At 48.3% G+C, this 27,237-nt stretch overlaps 1 protein-coding gene across 1 annotated transcript in view; it reads left to right on the top strand.

Moving 5' to 3' along the window:
- ANGPTL4 (angiopoietin like 4) overlaps positions 1-18,338 on the top strand; it is a 29,260-nt gene extending 10,922 nt beyond the window's left edge. The window contains exons 4-7 of the mRNA XM_083720551.1: positions 9,142-9,255; positions 11,304-11,402; positions 13,725-14,000; positions 16,011-18,338. Coding sequence (XP_083576677.1) covers positions 9,142-9,255; positions 11,304-11,402; positions 13,725-14,000; positions 16,011-16,192 — 671 coding nt within the window. The 3' untranslated portion in view covers positions 16,193-18,338. The remainder of the gene's footprint in view (positions 1-9,141; positions 9,256-11,303; positions 11,403-13,724; positions 14,001-16,010) is intronic.
- The last annotated feature ends 8,899 nt before the right edge of the window (positions 18,339-27,237 follow it).

Below are 27,237 nucleotides of genomic sequence, written 5' to 3'. Positions count from 1 at the left end.
GCTCAGTCCCTGCGCCTGCCAACCTAGCAGTTTGAAAGCTCATCAAAGTGCAAGTAGATAAATAGGTACCGCTCCAGCGGGAAGGTAAATGGCGTTTCTGTGCGCTGCTCTGGTTCGCCAGAAGCGGCTTAGTCCTGCTGGCCACATGACCTGGAAGCTGTACTCCGGCTCCCTCGGCCAATAAAGCAAGATGAGCGCCGCAACCCCAGAGTCGGCCACGACTGGACCTAACGGTCAGGGGTCCCTTTACCTTTTTTACAAGCAAGAGTGCCTTCATTCCCCGTGGCTGTGTGTGGACAATTACAGTAGTGCTTTTCTAAGTGGAACAAATCTCTGCAGCGCCTCTTCGCAAATACCGTATTTTTATGTGTATAACACTAGGTTTCCCCCACTAAAAAATAATGTCAAAAATTAGCGGGTGTCTTATACACGGATACATCTTCCCCCCATTTTCTTAAATCTGAGTCCTCCGAAATAGGGGGCGTCTTGTACATGGGAGCGTCTTATAGATGGAAAAATGCGGTACATCTTGAGCAGCAATTCTGAAGTGGCTTTTAGGTTCTGTGGAAATTGGAGAACACACCACTGTAGCTTAATACCAGCCTTGTGAAAGCGTTGTGCTAGACACATTACAGAAACTTGCTCCAAGCCGTCTCGGGGGCGGTCACGACGTAAAATCACAAGATAAAAACACGAAATACGTTAATTCAAATAAAAACAAGAGTAACCCAATATCCTCACATTTTAAAAGGGCGTTGGGTGTTGATCAGCCTGGTTATCGAGGAACCTTTTTGCGTGGTGCCTAATGGTGTATAATGAAGGCGCCAGGCAAACGTTCCTGGGGAGAGCTTTCCACAAACTGGGAGCCAGTGCAGAAAAGGCCCTGTTCTTGTGTTGCCTCCCTCTGGACATCTCACAGAGGAGGCACACGAAGGAGGGCCTCAGATGATGAACGCAGAGTCTGGGTAGGTTCATTTACCGTTGATGCAACATCTGTAAGGATACAGACCTTTTCCATCCCCCTTTTTAAGCAGAGCTTGGATGGCCATGGTGGTTCAAACCCACCCAGGGATAGCTGTAGGCAGGATTCCTGTTGGAAGAGATAGATAATTTATTACGGTCGGAGACCAGCTTATAAAACACACTTGGGGTTACAGTCACAGAAGGAAAACAAACAACTAAAACAACGTACGACAATAAATTTAAAATTTAAAAATGCGATGAGTGTATAGACACTTAAAACTTTAAGATAAACTACCGCAGGGAGCTGACCCAGAGTCACCCATGGAACCGAGTTTGGGGATTTTCTTAACGAACTAGTTTGAGTCGGGAGATGGTCTGCGCCTACAGATCTGTACACAGAATCTGGGTCGTCTTCTGATCTTTGCCTAACAGGAAAAGGTCGAATTTTGCTTTTCCGGGAGGTCAGTGAGCCTCACCTCAATGGTCTCGCTACGTGCCTCTTCATAAAAGGGCCATCTAAAGAACAAGTGTTCTAGGCTTCCCCAATGAACAGGCGCAAAGTCTCTGGTCATATGGGACTTTTTAAAAGGCTCCTTCCAGGACCAGCGAGGGAAGAGCCGAGCTTCTGGCGAGTGTAAATGCCCTTCTTGCATTTTTGGATACGTGAAAGAAGAGATATGCTGCCGGTGCAGCTATATCTCTCCAATTTTATAGTTGGGGCAAGGGTGGGTTGGAATGGATGACCTTCAGGGCCCCTTCCAGTGCTACAATTCTATGATTCCATCCCTGATCTAAGAAGAGGCATCTCCCCTGCTCTGAAGAAGGAATGCCTCTTCTCAATAGAACTGCCCCACTGTCTCTCGCATGCAGTGGGGAAATCAGGGACGGGGGGCTTGTGGCCACTGGGATATTACTGGGCTTCCACTTCCCATCAGCCCCAAGCCATTGGAGTCCCAGCCTTTCTCGACCTGTGGGTCCCCAGATCTTTGTTGGACTACAACTCCCATCACCGCTAGCTAGCAAGGCCAGAGCTCAGGGACGATGGGAGTTGTAGTCCAACAACATCTGGGCACCCACAGGTTGAGAACCACCGCCTTGGACAATGGGGCTTTTGTAGCCCCAGACATTGGAGGTGCCAGCGGTGTTCCGATGTGCCTCTCTCGGCTTCGACACGGTGCTCTACGTGAGTCGCGGCTGTGTTGGAGCATTCGCGACACTCGCTATGGGGCATTCGAGCTAGGAGATTCGAGCCGGCCTCGTTCGGCTCCCAACCAGGCCTGTCTCTCGCTCGCTCGCTCGCTCGCTCTGGCTCTCAGCCAAGTGTGCGAGAGGTGAAATCTTCGCAAGGCATTCCCAGGAGCGACGAGGTTAATTGAGGAAGAAAGAGAGACGGGGGGAGAGAGAGTCCGGGGCAGGAAGTGGGTGGGGGGAGAGAGTACCGTGGCACACACTTGGGCTGGCATCCCTCCAACTAGGGGAAAGGCAGCGCTCCCCCTGCGGTGCTGGGATTCCAAAATAATTTGGCTGTACCAGGGCGGTGGAAACCTCAGTGGCTGAGCAAGGCTGGGCTTGTCTCTTTGCTGCTGGAGCAGTTCTGCAGGGAGTTGCCTCCAAGAGTCCAGGGGGCTGTGCTGCCACCGTCCAGTGTCCCCATAATTACTGTATAAGACTCACTTTTCCCCTCCTAAAAAGTAAGGGGAAATGTGTGTGCGTCTTATGGAGCGAATGCAGGCTGCGCAGCTATCCCAGAAGCCAGAACAGCAAGAGGGATTGCTGCTTTCGCTGCGCAGCGATCCCTCTTGCTCTTCTGGCTTCTGAGATTCAGAATATTTTTTTTTCTTGTTTTCCTCCTCCCAAAACTAGGTGCGTCTTGTGGTCTGGTGCGTCTTATAGAGCGAAAAATACGGTAATCTTTCGTTCCATCTTCTTCTGCTAGGAACAGAGGAAGCTGCCTTAGCCAGGCTCCGAGCAATGGTCCATCCAGCTCGGAGGATCAGCCCCATAGTCATTTACACCAGAAATGTTAAGGGGCGCCCATTCCACAGAAAGCCAGTCCTTTACCCCTTCAAAATTAGGAAGCCTTCCCTGAGAAAAACAGAGGACGCAGAACAATCCCCAGGCCACCTTGGCTCTCCCGAAAGACTCTAAATCAGGTGTCAGCAAACTTTTTCAGCAGGGGGCTGGTCCACCGTCCCTCAGACCTTGTGGGGGGCCGGACTATATTGGGGGGGGGGAGGAAATGAATGAATTTCTACACCTAACAATAACCCAGAGATGCATTTTAAATCAAAGGACACATTCTACTCATGTAAAAACACCAGGCAGGCCCCGCAAATAACCCAGAGATGCATTTTAAATCAAAGGACACATTCTACTCATGTAAAAACATGCTGATTCCTGGACTGTCTGCGGGCCAGATTTAGAAAGCAATTGGGCCGGATCCGGCCCCTGGGCCTTAGTTTGCCTACCCATCAGTGGCGTAGCGTGGGGGGTGCAGGGGGGCCCGGCCGCACTGGGTGCAACATCTGGGGGTTAGGGTTAGGGGGCGCAAATCCACGGGTTAAGGGGCACAAATTACTTGCCTTGCCCCGGGTGCTGACAACCCACGCTATGCCACTGCTACCCATGCTCTAAATATTTCCTCTCCTGTAAAAGGGAATATCTTGGGGGGTGGGGACAGCTTTCCCAATAGTGCTTATCACTTACAAATCCAGTGAAATGAGCATCTCTTGCCTATGAATGGGGGAGGTCTGGGACAATGGTTTTGGGAGCTAGGTATTTGCAATTTCAAAAGAAAGGCCTAATCTGGCCAAGGTGGGGGGAACAGCAAACATTATCAGGTATCTTGACAGACAAGCCACACTCTCAAATGTCTTCTAAACGTCAGATAGCTGTTTATTTCCGGATGGGAAGGCGTTCCACAGGGAGGGCGCCACCACCGAGAAGGCCCTCTGCCCGGTTCCCTGTAACCTCACTTCTTGCAGCGAGGGAACCGCCAGAAGGCCCTCGGAGCTGGACCTCAGTGTCCAGGCTGAACAATAGGGGTGGAGACTCTCCTTCAGGTATACTGGGCCATTTAGGGCTTTAAAGGTCAGCACCAACACTTTGAATTGTGCTCGGAAACGTCCTGGGAGCCAATGGATTTCTTTCAAGACCGGTGTTATGTGGTCTTGGCGGCCGCTCCCAGTCCCCAGTCTAGCTGCCGCATTCTGGATTAGTTGCAGTTTCCGGGTCACCTTCAAAGTCAGCCCCACATAGAGCGCATTGCAGTAGTCGAAGCGGGAGATAACCAGAGCATGCACCACTTTGGTGAGACAGTCCATACTAATAAAAATTAATAGTAATAAAAACTCTGACACTGAGCTACAAGGGCTTCAGCAGAGGGCATATCTTGCCTGGTGTGTCTTCCTTCTCAAAGATGCACCTGTTGAATTTCCCTCCGCGCTCCAGGGCGATTCTCCTTGGGGAGCCCAGGAGAAAGGCCCCAATGGCAGCTGTTATGCTGTCTGTTGAGGACATTTGCAAGGAGCGGAAAGACCAGCTTATTACGGCCATGTGCGGTGTTGTGTCCTGAGCTAGGGAGGTGGGGGAAAATGGGTGAAAGTTGAAAGCCTTTCCTTGAGGGCTGCAGTCTTTTTCCGGCAGTTCCCAGGCTGAGATGCCCTTTCCCCTACTTAGCTCTCGCTCCCGCACCCCCGCTGCACATGCTGATCTAATATCTGCGGCTGCGAGAGAGATGGCTTTGTGTCAGAGGCTTTTTCCTGGAATGTGCTGCGGTCAGCCTGCAAAAAAAACCCCACGCCTGCCCGCTACCCGGAGAGCCTGTGATTCAACGCTACCCGTGACTCACGGGAATGTGGTGGGACGCTCGGGAAATTGCTCCTTCGCATCTCGCCTCCGCTGAAAACGTGCAGCATCGCACGAGCCTTAGCCATACCGTCTCCTTTCCATGCTTGGACTACTGCAGTGCGCTCTACATGGGGCTACCTTTGAGGGTGACCCAGAAACTACAATTAATCCAGAATGCAGCAGCTGGACTGGTGACTGGGAGCGGCCGCCGAGACCACATAACACCGGTCCTGAAAGACCTACATTGGCTCCCAGGACGTTTCCGAGCACAATTCAAAGTGTCGGTGCTGACCTTAAAAGCCCTAAACCAGGCACTCCCAACCTGCGGCCCTCCAGATGTTTTGGCCTACAACTCCCATGATCTCTAGCTAACAGGACCAGTGCTCAGGGATGCTGGGAATTGTGGTCCAAAGCATCTGGAGGGCCGAAGGTTGGGGATGCTTGCCCTAAACCATGGGTAAGCAAACTAAGGCCTGGGGGCCGGATCCGGCCCAATCACCTTCTAAATCCAGCTCGCAGACGGTCTGGGAATCGGTGTGTTTTTACATGAGTAGAATGTGTGCTTTTATTTAAAATGCATCTCTGGGTTATTTGTGGGGCACAGGAATTCCTTCATTCCCCCCCACCCAAATATAGTCTGGCCCCCCACTAGGTCAACTGGCCCCCTGTTGAAAAAGTTTGCTGACTCCTGACCTAACTCATATCCGCAAGTTTGCGCAAAGGAGACAACGTGAAAATACGCTGTTCTATGGGATGGAAGGGGAAAGGGGGGGTTCTGCAGCTTTCTGGACGTGTTTTTGCCATAATGCATTCCTCTGCATTTCCCCCCCTTTCATATAAAAAACAACAACTGTAAAAGCCAAATGGCAAAGCTGCGGGTGTCTGGTTCGTTTCTTGAGAACTAGCGACGTGATTTTGTTCAGGGTGGGCTCTGCAAAGCCTCTGCCGCTGAACGGGGCATCTTTTTTGAAGGCTTCCCCCTTCTATCCTTCCTGCACCCCTTGATTCCACCCCACGGCTATTCTCTGCAGGACGGAGAAGCCATTTCCAATATCCTACGTGGTACGGCTAACGTCTCCGCCTGGCCGTCTGATGCAAGCATCTTGCCCAGCCGTGCATTAATGCGCACCTCCCTCCCCGCTGAGAAACTGGGGGAAAGTTCATGTTTACTCGCAGGAACTCCCTCTCCAACGTGGGATCCCGCCCTCTTCCTGATCTCCTGCTGCTGGCATCTGTTTTGAGAATCCCAGCTAAATTTATCCGAGGCAGGAGAAGGTCCCAGGGGGGGCCTGCTGAGCCCAGAAGATGCAGCACATTTTGCCGGGACAGAGGCTTCCTTTGTCTTTGGGATAGCGGGGAGGGACGTCCTCCCCCCCTGCAGCTGTTTTTAGCCAGAGCAAAGTCCCCTCGCGCCCTGCCACATCACTGCCCTTCGCCTCCTCGCGTGCCGGATGCCTGTCCCAACTGGACCTTTGACACGGGGCTGTCGAAACCCTGATTCGCTGGCAGATAGTACCCAGCCACCTGCCAGGGGTGGTGCAGAGAGAAGGAACCCTAGAAAACCCTAGAATTTTAGAGTTGGAAGGGACCCCGAAGAATGGACGCGACGGGGACATGGGTGGCGCTGTGGGTTAAACCACAGAGCCTAGGACTTGCTGATCAGAAAGTCGCGGTTTGAATCCCTGCGACGGGGTGAGTTCCCGTTGCTCATTCCCTGTTCCTGCCAACCTAGCAGTTTGAAAGCACGTCATGTGCAAGTAGATAAATAGGTACCACTCTGGCAGGAAGGTAAACGGCGTTTCCGTGTGCTGCTCTGGTTTGCCAGTAGTGGCTTAGTCCTGCTGGCCACATGACCCAGAAGCTGCACACCGGCTCCCTCGGCCAATAAAGTGAGATGAGCGCCGCAACCCCAGAGTCGTCTGCGACTGGACCTAATGGTCAGGGCTCCTTTTTAATAACCACTGCAGTAAGACCCGAGCCTTGTGACATGACATCGTGGCCGCCCTTGAGCATGTGCAGAGTGTTTCTATCCCCTTTACTATGTAGCTGCAAGCGTAGGGTCAGAATTAACAGAATTCCAACCTGCATGGGGAGTAGCTTCTGACAGGATTCAGCTGTGGCTTCTCTTAGGAGGAATAAGCTTTGGCAACACAGTTCCCCCTCCATGCTTTTGCTGCCTGCCAGCTGCTGTCTGCAACTTCGGCCTTGCAGTTGTTAATGTCAGGCTGACATTTGGCTGAGGGTAGCTTGGACAAAGTCCGAGTGGCGTTCCGTGTTCACGTGGTGGCCGGATCCCGCAGGGTCCTGTTGCGGTTGCTGCCTGCTCTCAATTCCTCTCCCCCCCCCCCTTTTTAAACATTGGATTCATCTGCAAGTTAATAGTCTACTAGTGGAAGTTTTTGCCTGCAGGCATGGCGCACATCTGTGACCCTCAACACGGCCAGCGGTTAGGGCTTTATTTATTGAGGAGCGCTTCTAAACCGCTTCACATTTTGCAATCTATAAAACACAGTAACGCAGGAATGCAAGACACGGCAAAACCACATTGTTGTTGTTGTTTAGTCGTGTCCGACTCTTCGTGACCCCCTGGACCAGAGCACGCCAGGCCCTCCTGTCTTCCACTGCCCCCCGCAGTTTGGTCAGACTCATGCTGGTCGCTTCGAGAACACTGTCCCACCATCTCGTCCTCTGTCGTCCCCTTCTCCTTGTGCCCTCCATCTTTCCCAAATCAGGGTCTTTTCCAGGGAGTCTTCTCTTCTCATGAGGTGGCCAAAGTCTTGGAGCCTCAGCTTCAGGATCTGTCCTTCCAGTGAGCACTCAGGGCTGATTTCCTTCAGAATGGAGAGGTTTAATCTTCTTGCAGTCCATGGGACTCTCAAGAGTCTCCTCCAGCACCAGAATTCAAAAGCATCCATTCTTTGGCGATCAGCCCTCTCTATGGTCCAGCTCTCACTTCCATACATCACTACTGGGAAAACCATAGCTTTAACTATATGGACCTTTGTTGGCAAGGTGATGTCTCTGCTTTTTAAGATGCTGTCTAGGTTTGTCATTGCTTTTCTCCCAAGAAGCAGGCGTCTTTTAATTTCGTGGCTGCTGTCACCATCTGCAGTGATCATGGAGCCCAAGAAAGTAAAATCTCTCACTGCCTCCATTTCTTCCCCTTCTATTTGCCAGGAGGTGATGGGACCAGTGGCCATGATCTTTGGTTTTTTTCCGAAAACCACATTATAGATAGTTTTAAAACAGAAATTTGGAAGAAGAAAAAAGAGGGTGCTGTTGGATTCAATAGGGCTTACTTCTGAGTAGGACACAGTAAAAATGTTTTGCAAGCTAATGATGTTAATTTATTGCTTTCAGTCCTGTAGTTTGACGTTGGCTTGTTATTTTGTTGCCTTTTAAGTCTGTATTTAGTTAACAAAAGCTAAAAGACCACCAAGCAGTGTCTTGTGCAATGTTCCATTAATACAACTGTGCAGATAATCCTGAAAACTATTCTTGACTTTTATTAAATAATAGTATTGTGCATGGTGGGCTGTCTGCGGCTACGTCAACTGTGGAGCAGAGCCACTGAAGTTGCTGGGAATAGTAATTAATTAATTCAATTGTAAACACACACCCCCATCTGACTGGGTTGGCTCAGCCACTCTACGCACCCCAAGCGAGTCGTGTCTGTTAATTTCAGCGTTGACTAATATTGGATAAAGCCCGTAGATTATTTTCAGTAAACACACAAACTTCCTCAAAATAACATGGCCAAAGCAGGAGGAAGAAAATAGCTGTGCAGTTAATTAATTAATAAAATAATAATAAGATTTTATTAGTTCTACCACGCCTATCTGGCTGGGTTTCCCCAGCCGCTCTGGGCGGCTTCCAGCAAAATATAATAATTCATCAAATATTAAAAGCTTCCCTAAACAGGGCTGCCTTCAGATGTCTTCTAAAAGTCAGATAGTTGTTTATTTCCTTGACATCCACAGGGCGGGTGCCACCACCGAGAAGGCCCTCTGCCTGGTTCCCTGTAACCTCGCTTCTTGCAGTGAGGGAACCGCCAGAAGGCCCTCAGAGCTGGATCTAAGTGTCCGGGCTGAACTATGGGGGTGGAGACGCTGCTTCAGATATACTGGACTGAGGCCGTTTAGGGCTTTAAAGGTCAGCACCGAAACTTTGAATTGTGCCCGGAAACGTACTGGGAGCCAATGTAGGTCTTTCAGGACCGGTGTTATGTGGTCTCGGCGTTAATAATCAGTATTCACGGCAAATCAAAGGCCGATCAAATCAATGCTTGTTCTAGGATGCTAAAATGGCTTTTGTTTCTTCAATCTGCAGAGTTCCCAACCAGCTGTCACCAGCTGTTTCTAGAAGGGGAACAAACCAGCGGTGTTTTCCAGATCCAGCCCCCTGGCTCTCAGGTCTTTGAAGTCTTCTGTGACATGACTCCAGGTAAAAATGTGGGGTTTATAGAAGCGGGAGAGAAATTTGATACAGTTTGCATTTAAGGTTTTCTTAACCTGGTTCTGGGATGCGGGTGGCGCTGTGGATTAAACCACAGAGCCTAGGACTTGCCGATCAGAAGGTTGGTGATTCGAATCCTCATGACGGGGTGAGCTCCCGTTGCTCAGTCCCTGCTCCTTCAAACCTAGCAGTTCGAAAGCACGTCAAAAGTGCAAGTAGATAAATAGGTACCACTCTGGCGGGAAGGTAAACGGCATTTCCGAGCGCTGCTCTGGTTCGCCAGAAGCAACTTAGTCATGCCGGCCACATGACCCGGAAGCTGTACGCCAGCTCCCTCGGCCTATAGAGCAAGATGCGCGCGCAACCCCAGAGTCGGTCATGACTGGACCTAGTGGTCAGGCGTCCCTTTACCTTTTTAACCTGGTTCTCACTTGACAAAACAGCCTGCGAACCGTAACACAGCCCTCTGAAAACCTGCCCTGTTCTGAGTTTTCGAGTGCGATTCTCCAGCCAAGTATTGTGTCCAAAAATTAACATGCTTGGATAGAAGCGTGCATGGGAATGCATATGTGAGTGAAAATAACACACACACACACACATACACAGTGTGTTGCGTTAGGAAAATTGCCCTGCAAAAAAATATGCATTTATCAAGCAAAGTTGCGTACAAATGTCTGTACATGAGTAGGCAAACTAAGGCCCAGGGGCCGGATCCAGCCCAATCGCCTTCTCAATCCGGCCCGCTGACGGTCCAGAAATCAGCATGTTTTGACATGAGTAGAATGTGTCCTTTGATTTAAAATGCATCTCTGGGTTATTTGTGGGTCCTGCCTGGTGTTTTTACACGAGTAGTATGTGTGTTTTTATTTAGAATGCATCTCTGGGTTATTTGTGGGGCATAGGAATTCGTTCATTCCCCCCCAAAAAATATAGTCCGGCCCCCCACAAAGTCTGAGGGACAGTGGGCTGGCCCCCTGGCTGTATCGGGGGGGAAATTGCGCTCAGATGCCAATGAATTTTCACAACTTAAAAAAGAAAGAAAGGAAGAAATTGTAAAACTGAAGGAGCAAATTTCAGATTGGGAAAATGATAAACTTCACTCTGAAACTCACCTACATGTGGTACCTAACACCAAGAAAACTAGCGCTAATACGCCCAGGAACCTCACCAAAATGCTGGAGAGGGTGCACCTCCACAGGCACATACCTCCACATGTGGTGGGAGTGCCCCCAAAATCCAACTATTCTGGAAAATGAGAAACTGAAGTTGACAAATCGAAATCCTGGGATAGGTCAGTTGGTGGAGCGTGAGACGCTTCCTCTCATGGTTGTGGATTCGAGCCGCACGTTGGACGAAAGATTCCTGCATTGCAGAGAGTTCGACTTCCAACTCTATAATTTTATGATTCTGTGGTCCATTCCTGCCGGTTTGCTGGTTGGATGTCTTTGGGTTCAGGTGTCACCTGATCCTGGAGATCACGGATTGATCTGGAAGGGTAAAGGTAGAGGTTTGGTTGGGTTGCGAGGGCTGTGACTCAGAGAGCCAGTGTGGTGTAGTGGTTAAGAGCGGTAGTCTCGTAATCTGGTGAACCGGGTTCGCGTCTCCGCTCCTCCACATGCAGCTGCTGGGTGACCTTGCGCTAGTCACGCTTCTCTGAAGTCTCTCAGCCCCACTCACCTCACAGAGTGTTTGTTGTGGGGCAGGAAGGGAAAGGAGAATGTTAGCCGCTTTGAGACTCCTTTGGGTAGTGATAAAACGGGTTATCAAATCCAAACTCTTCTTCTTCCCTTCGTTTCTCAAACTGGGAGGCGAAATGTTTTTGCAACTACAGGGGCCTGTCTTTCTCCCCAGTCCTGGTTCACTGTGTGTGTGTGTTCAAGGTACTAAAACATGTTGCACACACAAAAATCATATGGAAAAGATTACAGATCAAAGCAACACACCGGTGGGTGTGTTTTGGTGGGGTGAGGGAGGCAGGGGGCACAAGCCAGATGTCTGCAGGCTGATTGAAATTCCCCCTCCTTTTTATTTTGCAGATGGTGGAGGCTGGACGGTGATCCAGAGACGTCGGGATGGTTCTGTTGATTTTGACCAGCTGTGGGAACCCTACAGAAATGGATTTGGGAATATGAGCGGTAGGTCTCTGCTGCTTGCTTCCCGCTCTTTTAAAATTGCTACCTGCTCATGCGTAGGATATAGGGACACGGGTGGTGCTGTGGGTTAAACCACAGAGCCTAGGGCTTGCCTATCAGAAGGTCGGCGGTTCGAATCCCCGCGATGGGGTGAGCTCCCGTTGCTCGGTCCCTGCTCCTGCCAACCTAGCAGTTCGAAAGCACGTCAGAGTGCAAGTAGATAAATAGGTACCGCTCTGGCGGGAAGGTAAACAGCATTTCCGTGCGCTGCTCTGGTTCGCCAGAAGCGGCTTGGTCATGCTGGCCACATGACCCGGAAGCTGTACACCGGCTCCCTCGGCCAATAAAGCGAGATGAGCGCCGCAACCCCAGAGTCCTAATGGTCAGGGGATAATACACACAGTGTATGTGTATAATACACACAGTGTATGGGATAATACACACAGTGACTTGCGATCTTGATCACATGCAGTCTGTAGTCCGCTGGCAGTAGGAGTACAATATGGGCATGTCTTTACTTTTTACATGTGTAAGATCAGGGCTCTGAAAAAACACTTGCACTGCAGAGCACCGCAAAAGGAAAGACTTCGTTACACGCTGGATTTTGTTTTTTAATGCATTTCTGTTTCTCAAATGTAATTATAAGTTTCGCGGTGAAGGCCAACTGATTGGTTAGAATCAGTGGTTTGCAACCGTTTTGCCGTGGCACCCTGGGGTGTCTTGAAAGATGGTCAGGGATGCCACGGGCAACACTTTCGGTGTCTATTTTCAGATCGTAGAGCATTTTGTACATGTCAGTCACAGTCAACCCAGCCAGATTGGGTGGGGGGATATAAATAATAAAATTGTTGTTGTTGTTGTTGTTGTTGTTTTGTTGTTGTTAGACATGTTCCTCATGAGGAGGAAGGAAAATAGAGAAGGAGAAGGGGTGGGTGAAAGAAACAGTAAAACCTTCATTCTTTACAGAGTATTTGAGCGATGCCTTTTTGTCAGCTTTGAGTGGATAGGTCTCTCGTTAACTTTGACAAGTGTTATCGCTTTTACACGTGTTATCACTGAGCGCCGTAAGTGTCACGCAACAGCCCTGTGAGGTAGGGTAGGCTGAAAAATTGGGGCCAGGGAGTCTCATCCCTGAGTGGCACTGGGTCCCAGATCCCGCCCTCTAATGGCTAATTTGCTTTTCTCTGAACCCATAATCTGAAGTGACAATGTAAGCTCCTAGAGGTCGAGACCTGTCTCCTGTGTAGAGTCGTACCTTGGATCCCAAACACCCCGGAACTCGGACGTTTTGACTCCTGAACACTGCAAACCTGGAAGTGATTGTTCCGGTTTGCGAACATTCTTTGGAACCCAAACGTCCGGCGTGGCTTCCGATTGGCTGCAGGAGTTTCCTGCAGCTAATTGGAAGCTGCACCTTGGTTTCCCAATGTTTTGGAAGTTGAACGGACTTCCAGAATGGATTCCGTTTGCCTTTCGAGGTACAGCTGTATATCTTCCACACATCAGGGTTTCAGTGTTTGATTTAGGGAAGGGTTTGTACCAACACCTGACCAATGACAAATTTGTCAGCAAATGGCAGAAAACCATGGCTAGAAAAGCCATCTCTATTGGTCTGCCCCCCCCCCCAACTTTATTACCTGGGTTATGAAGGCGCCCTAAAGACGTTAAAGCAAAGATTATGGGATAATGCACACAGTGACTTGCAATCTCGATCACACGCAGTCTGTAGTCCGCTGGCGGTAGGAGTACAATATGGGCATGTCTTTAAGTTAACACCTTACATTAAAAACCTGACAGTACCAAATTATCGAAGGCTTTTCACCAAAGCCAGACTAAAGGTCTTTCCTTCTGCAGTGTTGGCTGGCAGGTTGAGAGGAGTTCCCTACCAGGACAGACTTTGCTCGTGTGCTCAAGACATTGATTCCATAAATCATATTTTGTTGCACTGTGCAAAATATGAGCAAGCCAGGGCTGAACTGATACTACCCTTGCTGGTACCTTTCCCGGGAAAATCAGAGGCTCGCTATGTCAGGTTCCTATTGGAAGACCGGGCAAACGCTAGAACATTAGCAGTGGCAAAGTTTTTATCGGTGGCTGCAAGAACCAATGATCCCTATATTCTGAACAAAATGCTTGTTTAACCTGGAGGTAGGCTGTCTGAATTGTGTATTGCTTTGTAATGATTTGTTGGGTCTCTGGACCGGAATGAAGATTGATTGATTGATTGATTGATTGATTGATTGATTAATATATTCTGCTGGTGGGCCCTGACAGGATATTTATTTATTTATTCGTTTGTTTCTTTCTTTGGCCGTTCTCTTTCAGGCGACTTTTGGCTGGGCTTGGAAAAGGTCCACCAGATCACGAAAGATGGGCGGTTCCACCTCTCGATCGAACTTCAGGACTGGGAGGGCAACTCGGAGAGGATCCAGTTCCTTTTCAGCCTGGGCGGAGAAGACACGGCTTACACACTCAGTCTCCTGGGCCCTATTCTCGGGCAGCTGGAGAACGCCATGGGCGACTTCCCACAGCTGCCCTTTTCCACGCGGGATCAGGACCATGACCTCAAGGGAGATGCCAACTGTGCCAAACACCTCTCAGGTCAGTCCTGATTTTTATTTTTTCCTTTTCTATAATAATATTTATTCAATCTTCAACATTTTAAAATATCCATTTAAACCACCTTAAAACAAGCATAGGCAAACTCAGCCCTCCAGATGTTTTGGGACTACAACTCCCATCATCCTTAGCTAACAGGACCAGTGGTCAGGGATGATGGGAGTTGTAGTCCCAAAACATCTGGAGGGCCGAGTTTGCCTATGCCTGCCTTAAAATATCAAAGACTTCCCTTCTTCTCTTTCCATAACCCTTTTTGACACCTGGGAATTTCCGTCTGCACTATCCCCAACTAAAATGACTCTTAATTATATCCTTTATTTTATTTAAAGGTTTTATCTTTCTGTGGTTCATTTTGCATACCATACATCCCTGCATATTTAAAATGAACTAAACCATTCGGTTCAAATCCCTGCAACGGGGTGAGCTCCCGTTGCTCTGTCCCGGCTCCTGCCAACCTAGCAGTCGAAAGCATGTCAAAGTGCAAGTAGATAAATAGGTACCACTCTGGCGGGAAGGTAAACGGCATTTCCGTGCGCTGCTCTGGTTCGCCAGAAGTGGCTTAGTCCTGCTGGCCACATGACCCGGAAGCTGTACACCAGCTCCCTCGGCCAGTAAAGCGAGATGAGCACCGCAACCCCTGAGTCGCCCGCGACTGGACCTAATTCGAACTGCCGACCTTCTGATCGGCAAGTCCTAGGCTCTGTGTTTTAACCCACAGCGCCACCCGCGTCCCTTGCAGCATACATAAATAGTCCTTTTTGACACCTGGGAATTTCCCTCTTGAATTATCCTCAACAAAAAGGACTCTTGATTGCTTTCTTCCTTTCATTTTATTTATAAAGGTTTTCCAAAAATTTAATACATACAGATTTAAATATACATGCAAATTTTGATTACCGTCATCCTATGCTTCTAATCAGATTCATGCCATCGCACTCCGAGCACCAAATCCTTTTAGCCGCACAAACTTAAGCATAGCCGAAACAAAATAAAAAAGTTCCTTCCAGTTGCACCTTAGAGACCAACTAAGTTGGTGGTGCCTCGGAAGACGAAATTAATCCGTTCCGCGAGTCTCTTCGTCTTGCGGTTTTTTCGTCTTGCGAAGCACGGTTATTAGCGGCTTAGCGGCTATTAGCGGCTTAGCGGCTATTAACGGCTTAGCGGCTTAGAGGCTATTAATGGCTTAGCGGCTATTAACGGCTTAGCGGCTATTAGCGGCTTAGCGGCTTTAAGAAAAAGGAAACAAACTCTCAAGAACTCGCAAGACGTTTCGTCTTGCGAAGCAAGCCCATGGGGAAATTTGTCTTGCGGAACGACTCAAAAAACGGAAAACTCTTTCGTCTTGCGAGGCATTCGTCTTGCGAGGTACCACTGTATGAGGTTTTGTGTACATGCACACATCTTCAGATACACCTAAGCATGTTTGCAAGCAAACCCCGCTGTGTTCATTGGGACGTACTCCCTTGCCGCAGTTCTGCTCAGGATTGGAGCTCAAGAACTGCCATCTTTGAAGCATTTCCCAAGTAATGAAATCCATTGTTCTGTGGAAAGGCCCTTGGCTGATGCCTGCTCTTGCTGTTTTTTGTTTTTTTTAAATGAATATTTATTAGCATTTTCAATAACAAAACAAAAACAAAAATAGACAAAAAATGACAAAAATACAAAACTTAAAAACAATTAAAAGCACATAAAATTTCAATTGCTTATTTTCTTTTAACTTGTTTCTCGGACCTCCTCGCACCTCCCCTTCTTGTATTCCAATTCAAATTATTAGCTCAGCAAATCCTTATTACTTATTTCTCCACTTTAACTTAATAATTTATCTTAACATGTTGTTATTTTACTTTTTCTCTTTCGTCCATTTCCTCAATTTATTTTTGCAAACCTTATTTTCATTTAATTTAGATCATTTTAAAGACTAGATTTTGCTTATCCAAACTTAAACAACAATACTTATACAACAAAGTTTTGCTGTTTCTTTTTGCTAAAAAGGAGGCTGGTGGTTCAGCAGTTGTGGCCACGTGAACCTGAACGGAAAATACTTCCGCTCCATCCCACGCCAGAGGCACGAGAGAAAGCAAGGCATCTTTTGGAAGACTTGGAGAGGACGCTATTACCCTCTGAAGTCCACCACTATGAAGATCCGGCCTGCGGAGATGGGCCTGCCGTCCTAAATTTCCAGGAGGTCGCAGGAGAGAGTCTGGGTGGCCCTCCATATTCCTGCCTGTCGCCGAAATACAGCTGCAGCCCGTCGCTCCTGTCTGGGACGATTTGTGGGGTGTCTCTATCGGCTTCCAGTTGAAACCTTCTTTTTACAAGACTTAGTGTTGGGGTGGCGGGGGGGTGGGGGGGCAAAGCAACGACTGTCGTCTTCGCGTTGGGAAGAGCGGCACAGGGGACCGCTTGGGTGGGTGGGAAAGGAACGGGCATCAGGATTCATTTTACGGGCATGTTGGGCGTTGGCAAGAAAGGGCAGTTCAGCATCTTGGAGGCCTGGTGTTAGCTGTTGATGAGATCTTGGGTATCTCGGGTGCCATTGTGTGATAAAATTGGGGTTCTTGCTCGTCCGGCAGAGATTTGTGCTGTCGTCCATGTGTCTTTATACCCACTTCCTTACGCCTCAAGATGAGGAATGCCTTTGTCTCCTGTGGAATGTCCCAAACAGAAGGAGGGGCTTCTGCCAGTAGCCAACAGGACTCTCTGCTGCCGAGAATTTCCCACAATGCCCCCTGCGGTAGCATCTCTCTGGGGCATTCTGGGAAATTTAAACGGTTACCAGACCTGGCGCTGCTCTCAGCAACAGACTGGGTATTTTATTTTTTAAGTGGGGGGGATAGAGCAAGGATAGGCTCGTCGGTGATTGTCCAGATTGTGCGTACAAACAGCATATCTGTGGCTGATTAAATATGTAGTCGCGATTGAGGCTTGGGGCACCTGAAAATCGGACCGCCCTCCGCAAGCGTCCCTCGTGGTAGCTTGTGGTTGGGTCTGTCCTTCACCGCTTGGAACAGGGTTCAGAAGGATGGAGCCACTGCGAAGGGCATTGGGGGGGGACACTGGTTGGGGGAGAAAGTCGGGCGGGGCTGCACCTCCTCTCCCTCGCCCGAGGAGGAGGCGTTGCTCCTGTTGCAAAATCTGGTCCTCCCTTAAAGAGGGCATGTGTTGCGGTGAGACTTGGCAACCAAACCCTGTGTTGTGGGTGGGTTTGATTGGATAGCCACAACACCCAATTGGTAGGTCCCTTGATGCAGGGTTTAATCAGGCCAACGGGACGCAGAATAAATGGATCAAGGGGACTTGTTTATGCCCGTGCATGTGACCCAGAGCTTCCTCTTTTGGCGTGTGCATTCGGAACACCCGCCCACATCTCCCTACTTTTAGGGCTGTGCGCTTGACCTTGCTATGCCGTCGTGTGTCGTCTGTCGTTGGGACAGGGGCACGGCAGGAACTTTCCCCACTTGGCAGATTGGCTGGTGCCATTGGGGTTTCGCCTGCCGCGTAGCAAATCGTCACAACTTGTAAGGTTGCGGATAGGCTCTGGTTCAGGTGATAGGGATGGGAGAACGCTCTCGCCATCCCTACGTGAAGGGTATTCCGTTAAAGGAAACCAAGGACTCGGTGGTTTGGTCAACCCCTGAGAGGGGGTTGTGCCCGTGCCTGAGTCCAGGGGGACATTTGGGTGGCAGAGTTAGCCCGTTCCTGGCTTTCCACTTATCCAGGTGTTCACCCTTGGCTGACCTATGATAGAGCTCTGGGTCAGCGATACCTGCAAGGATGCAGGGAGCTAGTCGAACCAGAGCCTATGCAACCAGTCACTTACTGTAATCAATAAAGTTGTGGTCTAAATTCTACCAAAAAACCAAACCAAAATTTGAGTCTTGTCTGAATTTATTTAAGGGGCAGGTTTAAAGGTCTGAACACACAACTGGACAAACCTCTGCCCAGCCAGCCTCCCTGGTTGCTGTCGTGTCCAACCGCCCCTTCCCCATTCCTTCCTCGTCCATTTTTTTTAAGTCATATTGACTCAAGTTTGCTCCAGTGTTTAGCTGCTTCTTCTTGTACATAATAGCAGTTGTGCTAGTCGGTGTGTTGGTTTTAAGAGTGCTTTTATCCTCTTTTTTTATTATTGTGGTTTTAAAACGAGGCGTCGGTGAGTGATGTGGTTATAACTTATAAACGTTGCCTTGGAAGAGGAACCAGTAAGACGGGGGAGGGCGGGGGAGAGTTGATTTCTGCTCTTAATTTCTTTCTCTTTTTATACTTTAAATGTGTGACTCTTTGGTCAGTGAAGTGTCTTTTTAATAAAACCTGTGAACCGGTCGTGTTGTGATTCCTTGCCATGCAAGGCTGTGGGTTTGCCCTGTGGGTGGTGATGGAGCGGGGGGGGGGGACTCCCTCAGGAGGTGGTGGACTCTCCTTCCTGGCTGCGACTGTGGTGCGACCAAATGTGGCGTTGAGCCCAGGTTCCCTGGCTCCGCTGCTGTCAAAGGAACTGCCGCCAGTGGACTCACCGGATGGTCGGGTGCAGCGCTCCCTGACTGCTAGTGGCGCAACAAAAACTGCTTTCTGGCCCGCAGAGGCTGAGGAATAAGCCCCACTTATGCCCCTCTGTGGACGCGGGTGGTGCTGTGGGCTAAATCACAGAGCCTAGGACTTGCCGATCAGAAGGGCGGCGGTTCGAATCCCCGCAATGGGGTGAGCTCCCGATGCTCGGTCCCTGCTCCTGCCAACCTAGCAGTTGGAAAGACTGTCAAAGTGCAAGTAGATAAATAGGTACCACTCCAGCGGGAAGCTAAATGGCGTTTCTGTGCGCTGCTCTGGTTCGCCAGAAGCAGCTTAGTCCTGCTGGCCACATGACCCGGAAGCTGTATGCCGGCTCCCTTAGCCAGTAAAACAAGATGAGCGCCGCAACCCCAGAGTCGGCCACAACTGGACCTAATGGTCAGGGGTCCCTTTACCTTTACCTTTTATGCTCCTATGACCCTTTCGTCAGCTCGTTTGCTTGGAGGAAGCAGGTGAACCGAGCGAGGGATGAGTCCCATGATTCAGAGGCTGGGGCTAATGGCAATAGAGTCACGAGTGAAGCCATGGTTCTGATGCCGACGTGGAGGGCGATGGATGGAACACAGTGCTCTAGCCAGTAGGGTCAGCTCTGAATTGGGTTCTGTTCAGTGATTTCGCTCAGTGTTTCAGCTCAGTGAGTGTCCAAATCTGGCTGTGCTCTGACGTCCATTCGATCCCATCCTCTTCACCAGTGGGTTGACAAATTAATAATAATAATAATAATAATAATAATAATAATAATAATAATAATAATTTAATTATTTATACCCCGCCCCTCTGGCTGGGCTTCCCCAGCCACTCTGGGCGGCTTCCAAAAAAATATTAAAATACTGTGATACATCAAACATTAAAAGCTTCCCTAAACAGGGCTGCCTTCAGATGTCTTCTAAAAGTCTGGTAGTTGTTTATTTCCTTGACATCTGATGGGAGGGCATTCCAAAGGGAGGGCGCCACTACCGAGAAGGCCCTCTGCCTGGTTCCCTGTAACTTTGCTTCTCGCAATGAGGGAACCGCCAGAAGGCCCTCAGCGCTGGACCTCAGCGTCCGGGCTAAACTATGGAGATGCTCCTTCAGGTATCTTGGGCCGAGGCTGTTTAGGGCTTCAAAGGTCAGCACCAACACTTTGAATTGTGCTCGGAAACGAACTGGGAGCCAATGTAGGTCTTTCAAGACCGGTATTATATGGTCTCAGCGGCCGCTCCCAGTCCCCAGTCTAGCTGCTGCATTCTGGATTAATTGCTGTTTCCGGGTCACCCGAGTAGCCCCACGTAGAGCGCATTGTAGTAGTCCAAGCCGGAGATAACCAGAGCATGCACCACTCTGGCGAGACAGTCCGCAGGCAGATAGGGTCTCAGCCTGCATGCCAAATGCTACAAATCAGACGACGCAGAGATTTCTCCAAGTGGTTCTTTATAGTAAGCTGGAACTGAACTGAACTGAACAGCTCAGCCGGCCTGCTTTTATAGGCTATCAACATTGTAACAACAACATCTCAGGGTTTCCTGCCTAAATTAACTGACCTGAGTGAAAACTATATACTGTACACAATACCCCTAGTGGCCAGAGTGAGAACTTCAGTACATAACACATCCGACCTGGATTCTTTAGTTACCAGTGGCGTAGCGTGGGGGGTGCAGGGGGGGCCGGTCGCACCGGGCGCAACATCTGGGGGGGGGGCGTGCTCGCACTCGCAGCTCTCTGCCCCTACCTGGCTCGCTCACTCTCTCTCACTACAGTGCTGGCTGTGCGAATCCAATCCGAGCTGCCGGGTCGCCGCCCACTGTGGAGGGGGTGGGTGTCAGGAGTGCGGTGCGGAGAGAGAGCGAGGGACTATCTGGGGGAGGGACAGTGCAGCGCCCGCCCAGCGCAGCGCTGAGCGCGGGAGAGAACCACACCAGACCAGACCAGGCAGCAGCAAGAAGAAGCTGGCAACGGCGGCAGGTTAGGGGTTAGGGGGCGCAAATTACTTGCCTTGCCCCGGGTGCTGACAACCCACGCTACGCCACTGTTAGTTACGATTCCTGCCTTGCAGCGGGTTGGACTGGATGATCCCCAGGTGCCCCTTCCAACTCTTCTTGGGTTCTATGAAACTGAAAAAACTCTTTACTGTAGCTCGGATCTGTATAATCAGTTAAAGTGACACACACACCAAAATTCCTTTAAGTTGGGGTTGGGAATGGGGAGTCCAGCAACCGTTTTAAAAACAGCAGCTAAAAACGGCACGTCTAGAAGTTATTTTCGGATTCAAGGCAGCGGTGGGAAAACTCCCACATTGCACTTTTAACCGAGTTTGTTTGCTAGGGAAGAATACAAAACACAAAGCTGATAAAAAGCAGATAAAGATCCTTTTGAGTTGCTGGGAAATGTCATCCTGGCCGCCTCTCATCTCTCAAAGTCTACACTGGAATCTCCTCAAAGGAGGTTAGGTTTTAAGTCTTAGGAGGACTTTTCTACTTTTGGGGCTGCGGGCTGTGAAGCCAACCACTGTTGGCCACTGGCCTACGGAGGTAACATATACAGTCCTTAAGTGGGTTCCCTGTCACTAGGAGAAAATAACAGAGGCCAACCAGAGAATATTGAGAAGCAAAGCAGCTAGTAAGCCTGATCTTTAGTCAAGGAACTGTTGCAACAGGGTCCCCACTCACCTCACGTAGGAGGGAGACCCCCGAACAATGGTGCGCAAGCCCTTATAATAAAGGTAGAGGGACCCCTGACCATTAGGTCCAGTCGTGACCAACTCTGGGGTTGCGGCGCTCATCTCGCTTTACTGGCCGAGGGAGCCGGCGTTCAGCTTCCGGGTCATGTGGCCTTTCCGCCGGAGCGGTACCTATTTATCTACTTTCACTTGACGTGCTTTCGAACTGCTAGGTTGGCAGGAGCAGGGACCGAGCAACGGGAGCTCACCCCGTTGTGGGGATTCGAACCGCCAACCTTCTGATCGGCAAGCCCTAGGCTCTGTGGTTTAACCCACAGCGCCATCCACGTCCCCAAGCCCTTATAATAGACACTTGAAATTGCCCACCTTGTAGCCCAAGACCACCACCCCAAAGCATCATACATACATCACAGAAGGAGGCAGTCTACAGCACAAATCCTGCCTGCCTGATAATGGTCACTGGGCAGCCTGGCCATTCTATTGTGATGGCTAATACTTTATTTCCTGAATCCAGGCAGCTCACCCTGTCCATCCACAAATATGCCCTTAAGACAGGATTTGCAAGCGAAAAGACAATGGGGAGGCTTTTCCCCTTTGCCTCCCTGACTGCAGAGGGATATCTGAGGTCATTGGGAGAGAGAAACCACTTTCTTGATCCACTCTTGGTCTCGCCCACTCCATCCACCAGAGCTTGTCTCCGCATGCAGGAGAAGCCCCGAACTCACGGAGGGTTTGAGACCCATCGGCTCCCCTCATCTAGTTTTGCCACCCAGGTGTAGCCATTTCCTGGGTGTTTTGCCCCTGACCCACGCTGGCAGCTTCTAGGAGCCGCAGGTGAGAGCTGGGTGCAGGGTGGGGGACGAGAGGAAGGCAAACTACCCCGGAAAGAGAACGTGTCCCCTTCCCTTGACAAATAATGAATAAATAAGCCTACTGCCCTTGAATTGAACACTCTTATGGTCATGGAAGAAGCCCACAACCCCTGCTTGTGGCACACCACAGTTAACTCCTTAGAGCAGGGGTCAACAACCTTTTTCAGCCGTGGGCCGGTCCACCGTCCCTCAGACCATGTGGTAAAGGTAAAGGTAAAGGGGCCCCTGATCATTAGGTCCAGTCGTGACCGACTCTGGGCTCATCTTGCTTTATTGGCTGAGGGATCCGGCGTACAGCTTCCGGGTCATGTGGCCAGCAGGACTAAGCCGCTTCTGGCGAACCAGAGCAGCGCACAGAAACGCCGTTTACCTTCCCGCCAGTACGGTACCTATTTATCTACTTGCACTTGACGTGCTTTCAAACTGCTAGGTTGGCAGGAGAAGGGACTGAGCAGTGGGAGCTCACCCAATCGCGGGGATGCGAACCACCAACCTTCTGATCAGCAAGTCCTAGGCTCTGTGGTTTAACCCACAGCACCACCCTCAGACCATGTGGTAGTCCGGACTATATTTTGAAAAAAGAAGAAAAACTAATTGTTGGTTTTTTTAAAAAAGAATTGCTAAAGGAACTCTGCTATACAATATCTGGAAACTGTCAATTAAAAGATGTTAGAGCTCCTCCTGGTGGCATTGAGAAAGGACATCTCTGTCGAGGGTATCCATTTTGCAAAAAACTGTTGATGTTCAGCTTTAAGCCCAGAGGGACTGCAGGCATATACAGTGGCACCTTGGTTCTCAGACTTAATCCATTCTGGCGGTCCGTTCCAAAACCAAATTGTTCCAAAACCAAGGCGGGCTTTCCCATAGAAAGTAATGCAAAATGGATTAATCCGTATCCGACTTTGAAAAACAACCCCTAAAAGAGCAATTGAACATGAATTTTACTATCTAACGAGACCATTGATCCATAAAATGAATGCAATAAACAATGTACTGCAGTCACACAATCAATCAATCAGTAGTTGGACTGATTTCCGCGCAGTCACAAAAACAAAAGCCGCAAAAACGCAAACGCAAAATAAATAGCAAAAACAGACAGACCTCAGTGTAACACTCAAAACGGAAGCGTAAAAGCGTAACACTCAAAACAGAAGAGTAACACTTAAAACGGAGCATGTTCGGCTTCCGAAAAATGTTCGCAAGCCGGAACACTTAATTCCATGTTTGCAGTGTTTGGGTTCCAAGTTGTTTGAACACCAAGGCGTTTGAGAACCAAGGTACCACTGTATACCATGTATCTTTGCTGCCCTCTTGCAAAATGGTCAGGGTGATATATAAGCATTGCCAGCTACGTTGGCAGTGTGCCCCCTTCTGCTTAGACAGCCACCTGGGAGTGCACCAATCCATAGGTTGCAAACTCCAAAGCTCCAAAGTGCTTTTAAGTGGTGTGTGTGAATTAGCACCGCCACCTTATTATCGTAACTACTTGCTTCTTATTCCTGGCTTGTAGGCTGTGCTAGTGATTAATCATGCTGTTATAAGAAAAACTGCTCCCTTTCCCTTATGGGGTATTCCGGAGCCTGTAGTGTACAATGGCACCTCTGGTTACATACTTAATTCGTTCCAGAGATCTGTTCTTAACCTGAAACCGTTCTTAACCTGAAGCACCACTTTAGCTAATGGGGCCTCCTGCTACTGCCGCACCATCGCGCCACAATTTCTTTTCTCATCCTGAAGCAAAGTTCTTAACCCGAGGTACTATTTCTGGGTTAGAGGAGTCTGTAACCCGAAGCTGACGGGAAAAATGTGAAACCAGCATGATCAATTATTCCAAAAGGACTGGAGTAAATTTATGCGATATCTGAAAGATTACTGTAAGCAATTAACATCGCTAGCAGGGTTGTCTGAAGACTTGCCATGAGAACTTTTCTATCTTTCTATATTTATTTAAATTTTGAGCCATTTTATAATGAGTGTGATTAGAATTGGAAAACGTACAAAATGCAATGATATAAAGGTTAATTTTGAAAGCCATAAGGCGGGAGGGAAGGAAGTCTAAAGAGCCAAAGTGGCAAAGTGGATAATGATGATGTGAATGTATAATATTATTAAATGGTGTAGGGCCAACCCCCTGCGGTACAGGAACCTTTTTGCCCATGGCTTGAACCTTTGACCCCAAAATTTACAGTCTTGTGCTCTACTTGATAGATCTCTCCTTAGTCAATACATCTGATTTTATGTGTATCTGAAGAATACACAATACATCTGTGTATCTGAAGAAGTGTGCATGCACACAAAAGCTCATACCAAGAACTAACTTAGTTGGTCTTTAAGGTGCTACTGGAAGGAATTTTGTTTTGTTTTGACTATGGCAGACCAACACGGCTACCTATCTGTATCTGATTTTATTATTATTTATTACTTATTGAATTTATATACCGCCCTATACCTGGGGGGTCTCAGGGCAGTTCACAGAATAAAGTCAAGATATAAAATTACAAATACAGAATAAAGACAAAAACAACCCAATAGCCCCACCACCACAAAATAATACACATTTTAAAAGGGCACAGGATGTAAATCTGATCAACCAGAGGCTTATATAAAGCCATATCCCCTTTCTCCCCCCTCCCCAAGTATATGTTTGTGGCATCTGTATACATTTATAGAAATATATGTCTACAAATATGTATCTATAAAGGAAATATTCCTTCTCTTCCGCCCCCATGTATTGTATTTGTATGTTTATATGTGTGTGTGGCGCTGTGGGTTAAACCACAGAGCCTAGGACTTGCCGATCAGAAGGTCGGCGGTTCGAATCCCTGTGACAGGGTGAGCTCCCATTGCTCGGTCCCCGCTCCTGCCAACCTAGCAGTTCGAAAGCACGTCAAAGTGCAAGTAGATAAATAGGTACCGCTCCGGCGGGAAGGCAAACAGCGTTTCCGTGCGCTGCTCTAGTTCGCCAGAAGCGGCTTAGTCCTGCTGGCCACATACCCGGAAGCTGTACGCCGGCTCCCTCGGCCAGTAAAGCGAGATGAGCGCCACAACCTCAGAGTCGGACACCACTGGACCTAATGGTCAGGGGTCCCTTTACCTTTATGTGTGTGTCACGGAAACACACACACGTAAGTGTGGCAGTGCCTATCCTTTGGAACTCCCTGCATCTTGAGATTAAGCAGGCACCTTTTTTGGCTCTTTTCAGCACCTGCCCCAACTGTTCCTGTTTAGGCAAGCCTATCAACCCAGATGCTTAGAATCACAGAGTTGGAAGGGACCCCCAAGGGCATAGCTGTCAACTTACAGATTTGAAAATAAGGGGCCAGCAGCCTCGAAAATAAGGGACCAGCAGCCAAAATAAGGGATTTCCCCAGCACAGGTATGTTCAACTTCTGAGCCCCTCCGAGCCAAAGGCAGAAAGCCCAGCCAGCAACCAAACGAAGCCTCAGGCGGTGGTTCCCACAGCACAGCAACCCGGCAAAGGGGATGCAGCAAGGAAAACCACTGTCATCTCTCCGCTGGGAAGCGCTGAGCAAAGGCGAGTCCCCAGGCAACGCGGCCGATTTGATCGGCACAAGGCATGCAAGCTCCATCCCCCAGTCGTTCTTAGACTCCTTATTGGGTAAGCAACACAGCCGAGCAACACAGTTGAAGCCTCCCTCCTCCCTGGCCGGCAGGGAGGGAGGGAGAGGAGCTGCTTCCTTTGAAACCTGGGAAATTTAAGGGACATCATCAATAAGGGACAGCAGTGGGACACGGCGCTGGGATAAGGGACTTTCCCGCCAAATAAGGGACAGTTGACAGCTATGCCCAAGGGTCATCCAGCCCAACCCGCCGCAATGCAGGAATCTCAGCTCGAGCATCCAGGGCGGAAAGCCGAGGCGATGCAAAACTATTTTTAAGTGTTTTATAACCTCCACATGTTTCAAAGCAGGATTGTGACTTTTCCTTTTCTGGCTTTGGCTTCTGAAATTTTTGGCAAACCAATTTGAAGGTTGGTTGTTTTGTTTTGCTTGTTTGCACAACCAAGTGGGGTGTCAAGTTTAGTAAATAAAAAGGGCGTGAGCGTGTGCGCGTGTAAACACATAAAAGGAAATAAGTAAAAATAAAATATGAAAGGAAATAAAATGTTTTATAAACATATATATTTATGAATAATATATATTTACAATACATATATATCCATATATATTATAAATATATATATATACCCATTATACACACACAGTGCTTTTTAAAAAAAAAAAATGCTTAGGAGTACTCTCATTTTCCTAAGCATATTGAAATAATGCCCCTTAAAAAATCTCTCTCTCTCTCTGTGTATATATATATATATATGTTTGTGTGTGTGTGTCTGTGTGTATACACACACACACACACACACACACACACACACTCTATATATATATGTGTATATATATATGGGGTATACAGTATATGTGTATGTGTTGTGTATATATATGTGTGTGTGTGTGTGTGTGTGTACATACATACATATATATATCTATATATATATGTATGTGCTTATATATATATACACATATATGTGTGTGTGTGTATACATATATATATCTATATATCTATGTGTGTGCATATATATATACACATATATATGTGTGTGTGTGTGTATATACACACACACACACACACACACACACACACACAATATATATATATATATATAGGGTATACAGTATATGTGTGTTGTGTATATATATATATGTGTGTGTGTGTGTGTGTGTATACATACATACATATATCTATAAATATATATGTGCTTATTTTTATATATATTTATATATACTATACACTATATATATATATGGGGTATAAAGTATGTGTCTATGTGTTGTGTGTATATATATATATATATGTGTGTGTGTGTGTGTATACATATATATATCGATATATCTATGTGTGTGCATATATATATATATATATATACACACACACTCTCTCTCTCTCTCTCTATATATATATAGATAACACATAGACATATATATATAGACAACACATACACAGTATGTGTGTATGTGTTGATTGTATTTGTATATATATATGTGTGTGTGTATGTATTATCGAAATATTTTATACAGTACACACACCCAAAAAGAAAAAGGCAGAAGCTATG

Source organism: Podarcis gaigeae (genome assembly GCF_964106915.1).
Source record: "Podarcis gaigeae genome assembly, chromosome: 18".
NCBI classification, from domain to species: domain Eukaryota; kingdom Metazoa; phylum Chordata; class Lepidosauria; order Squamata; family Lacertidae; genus Podarcis; species Podarcis gaigeae.
This window is presented reverse-complemented; position numbering and strand designations above follow the sequence as displayed.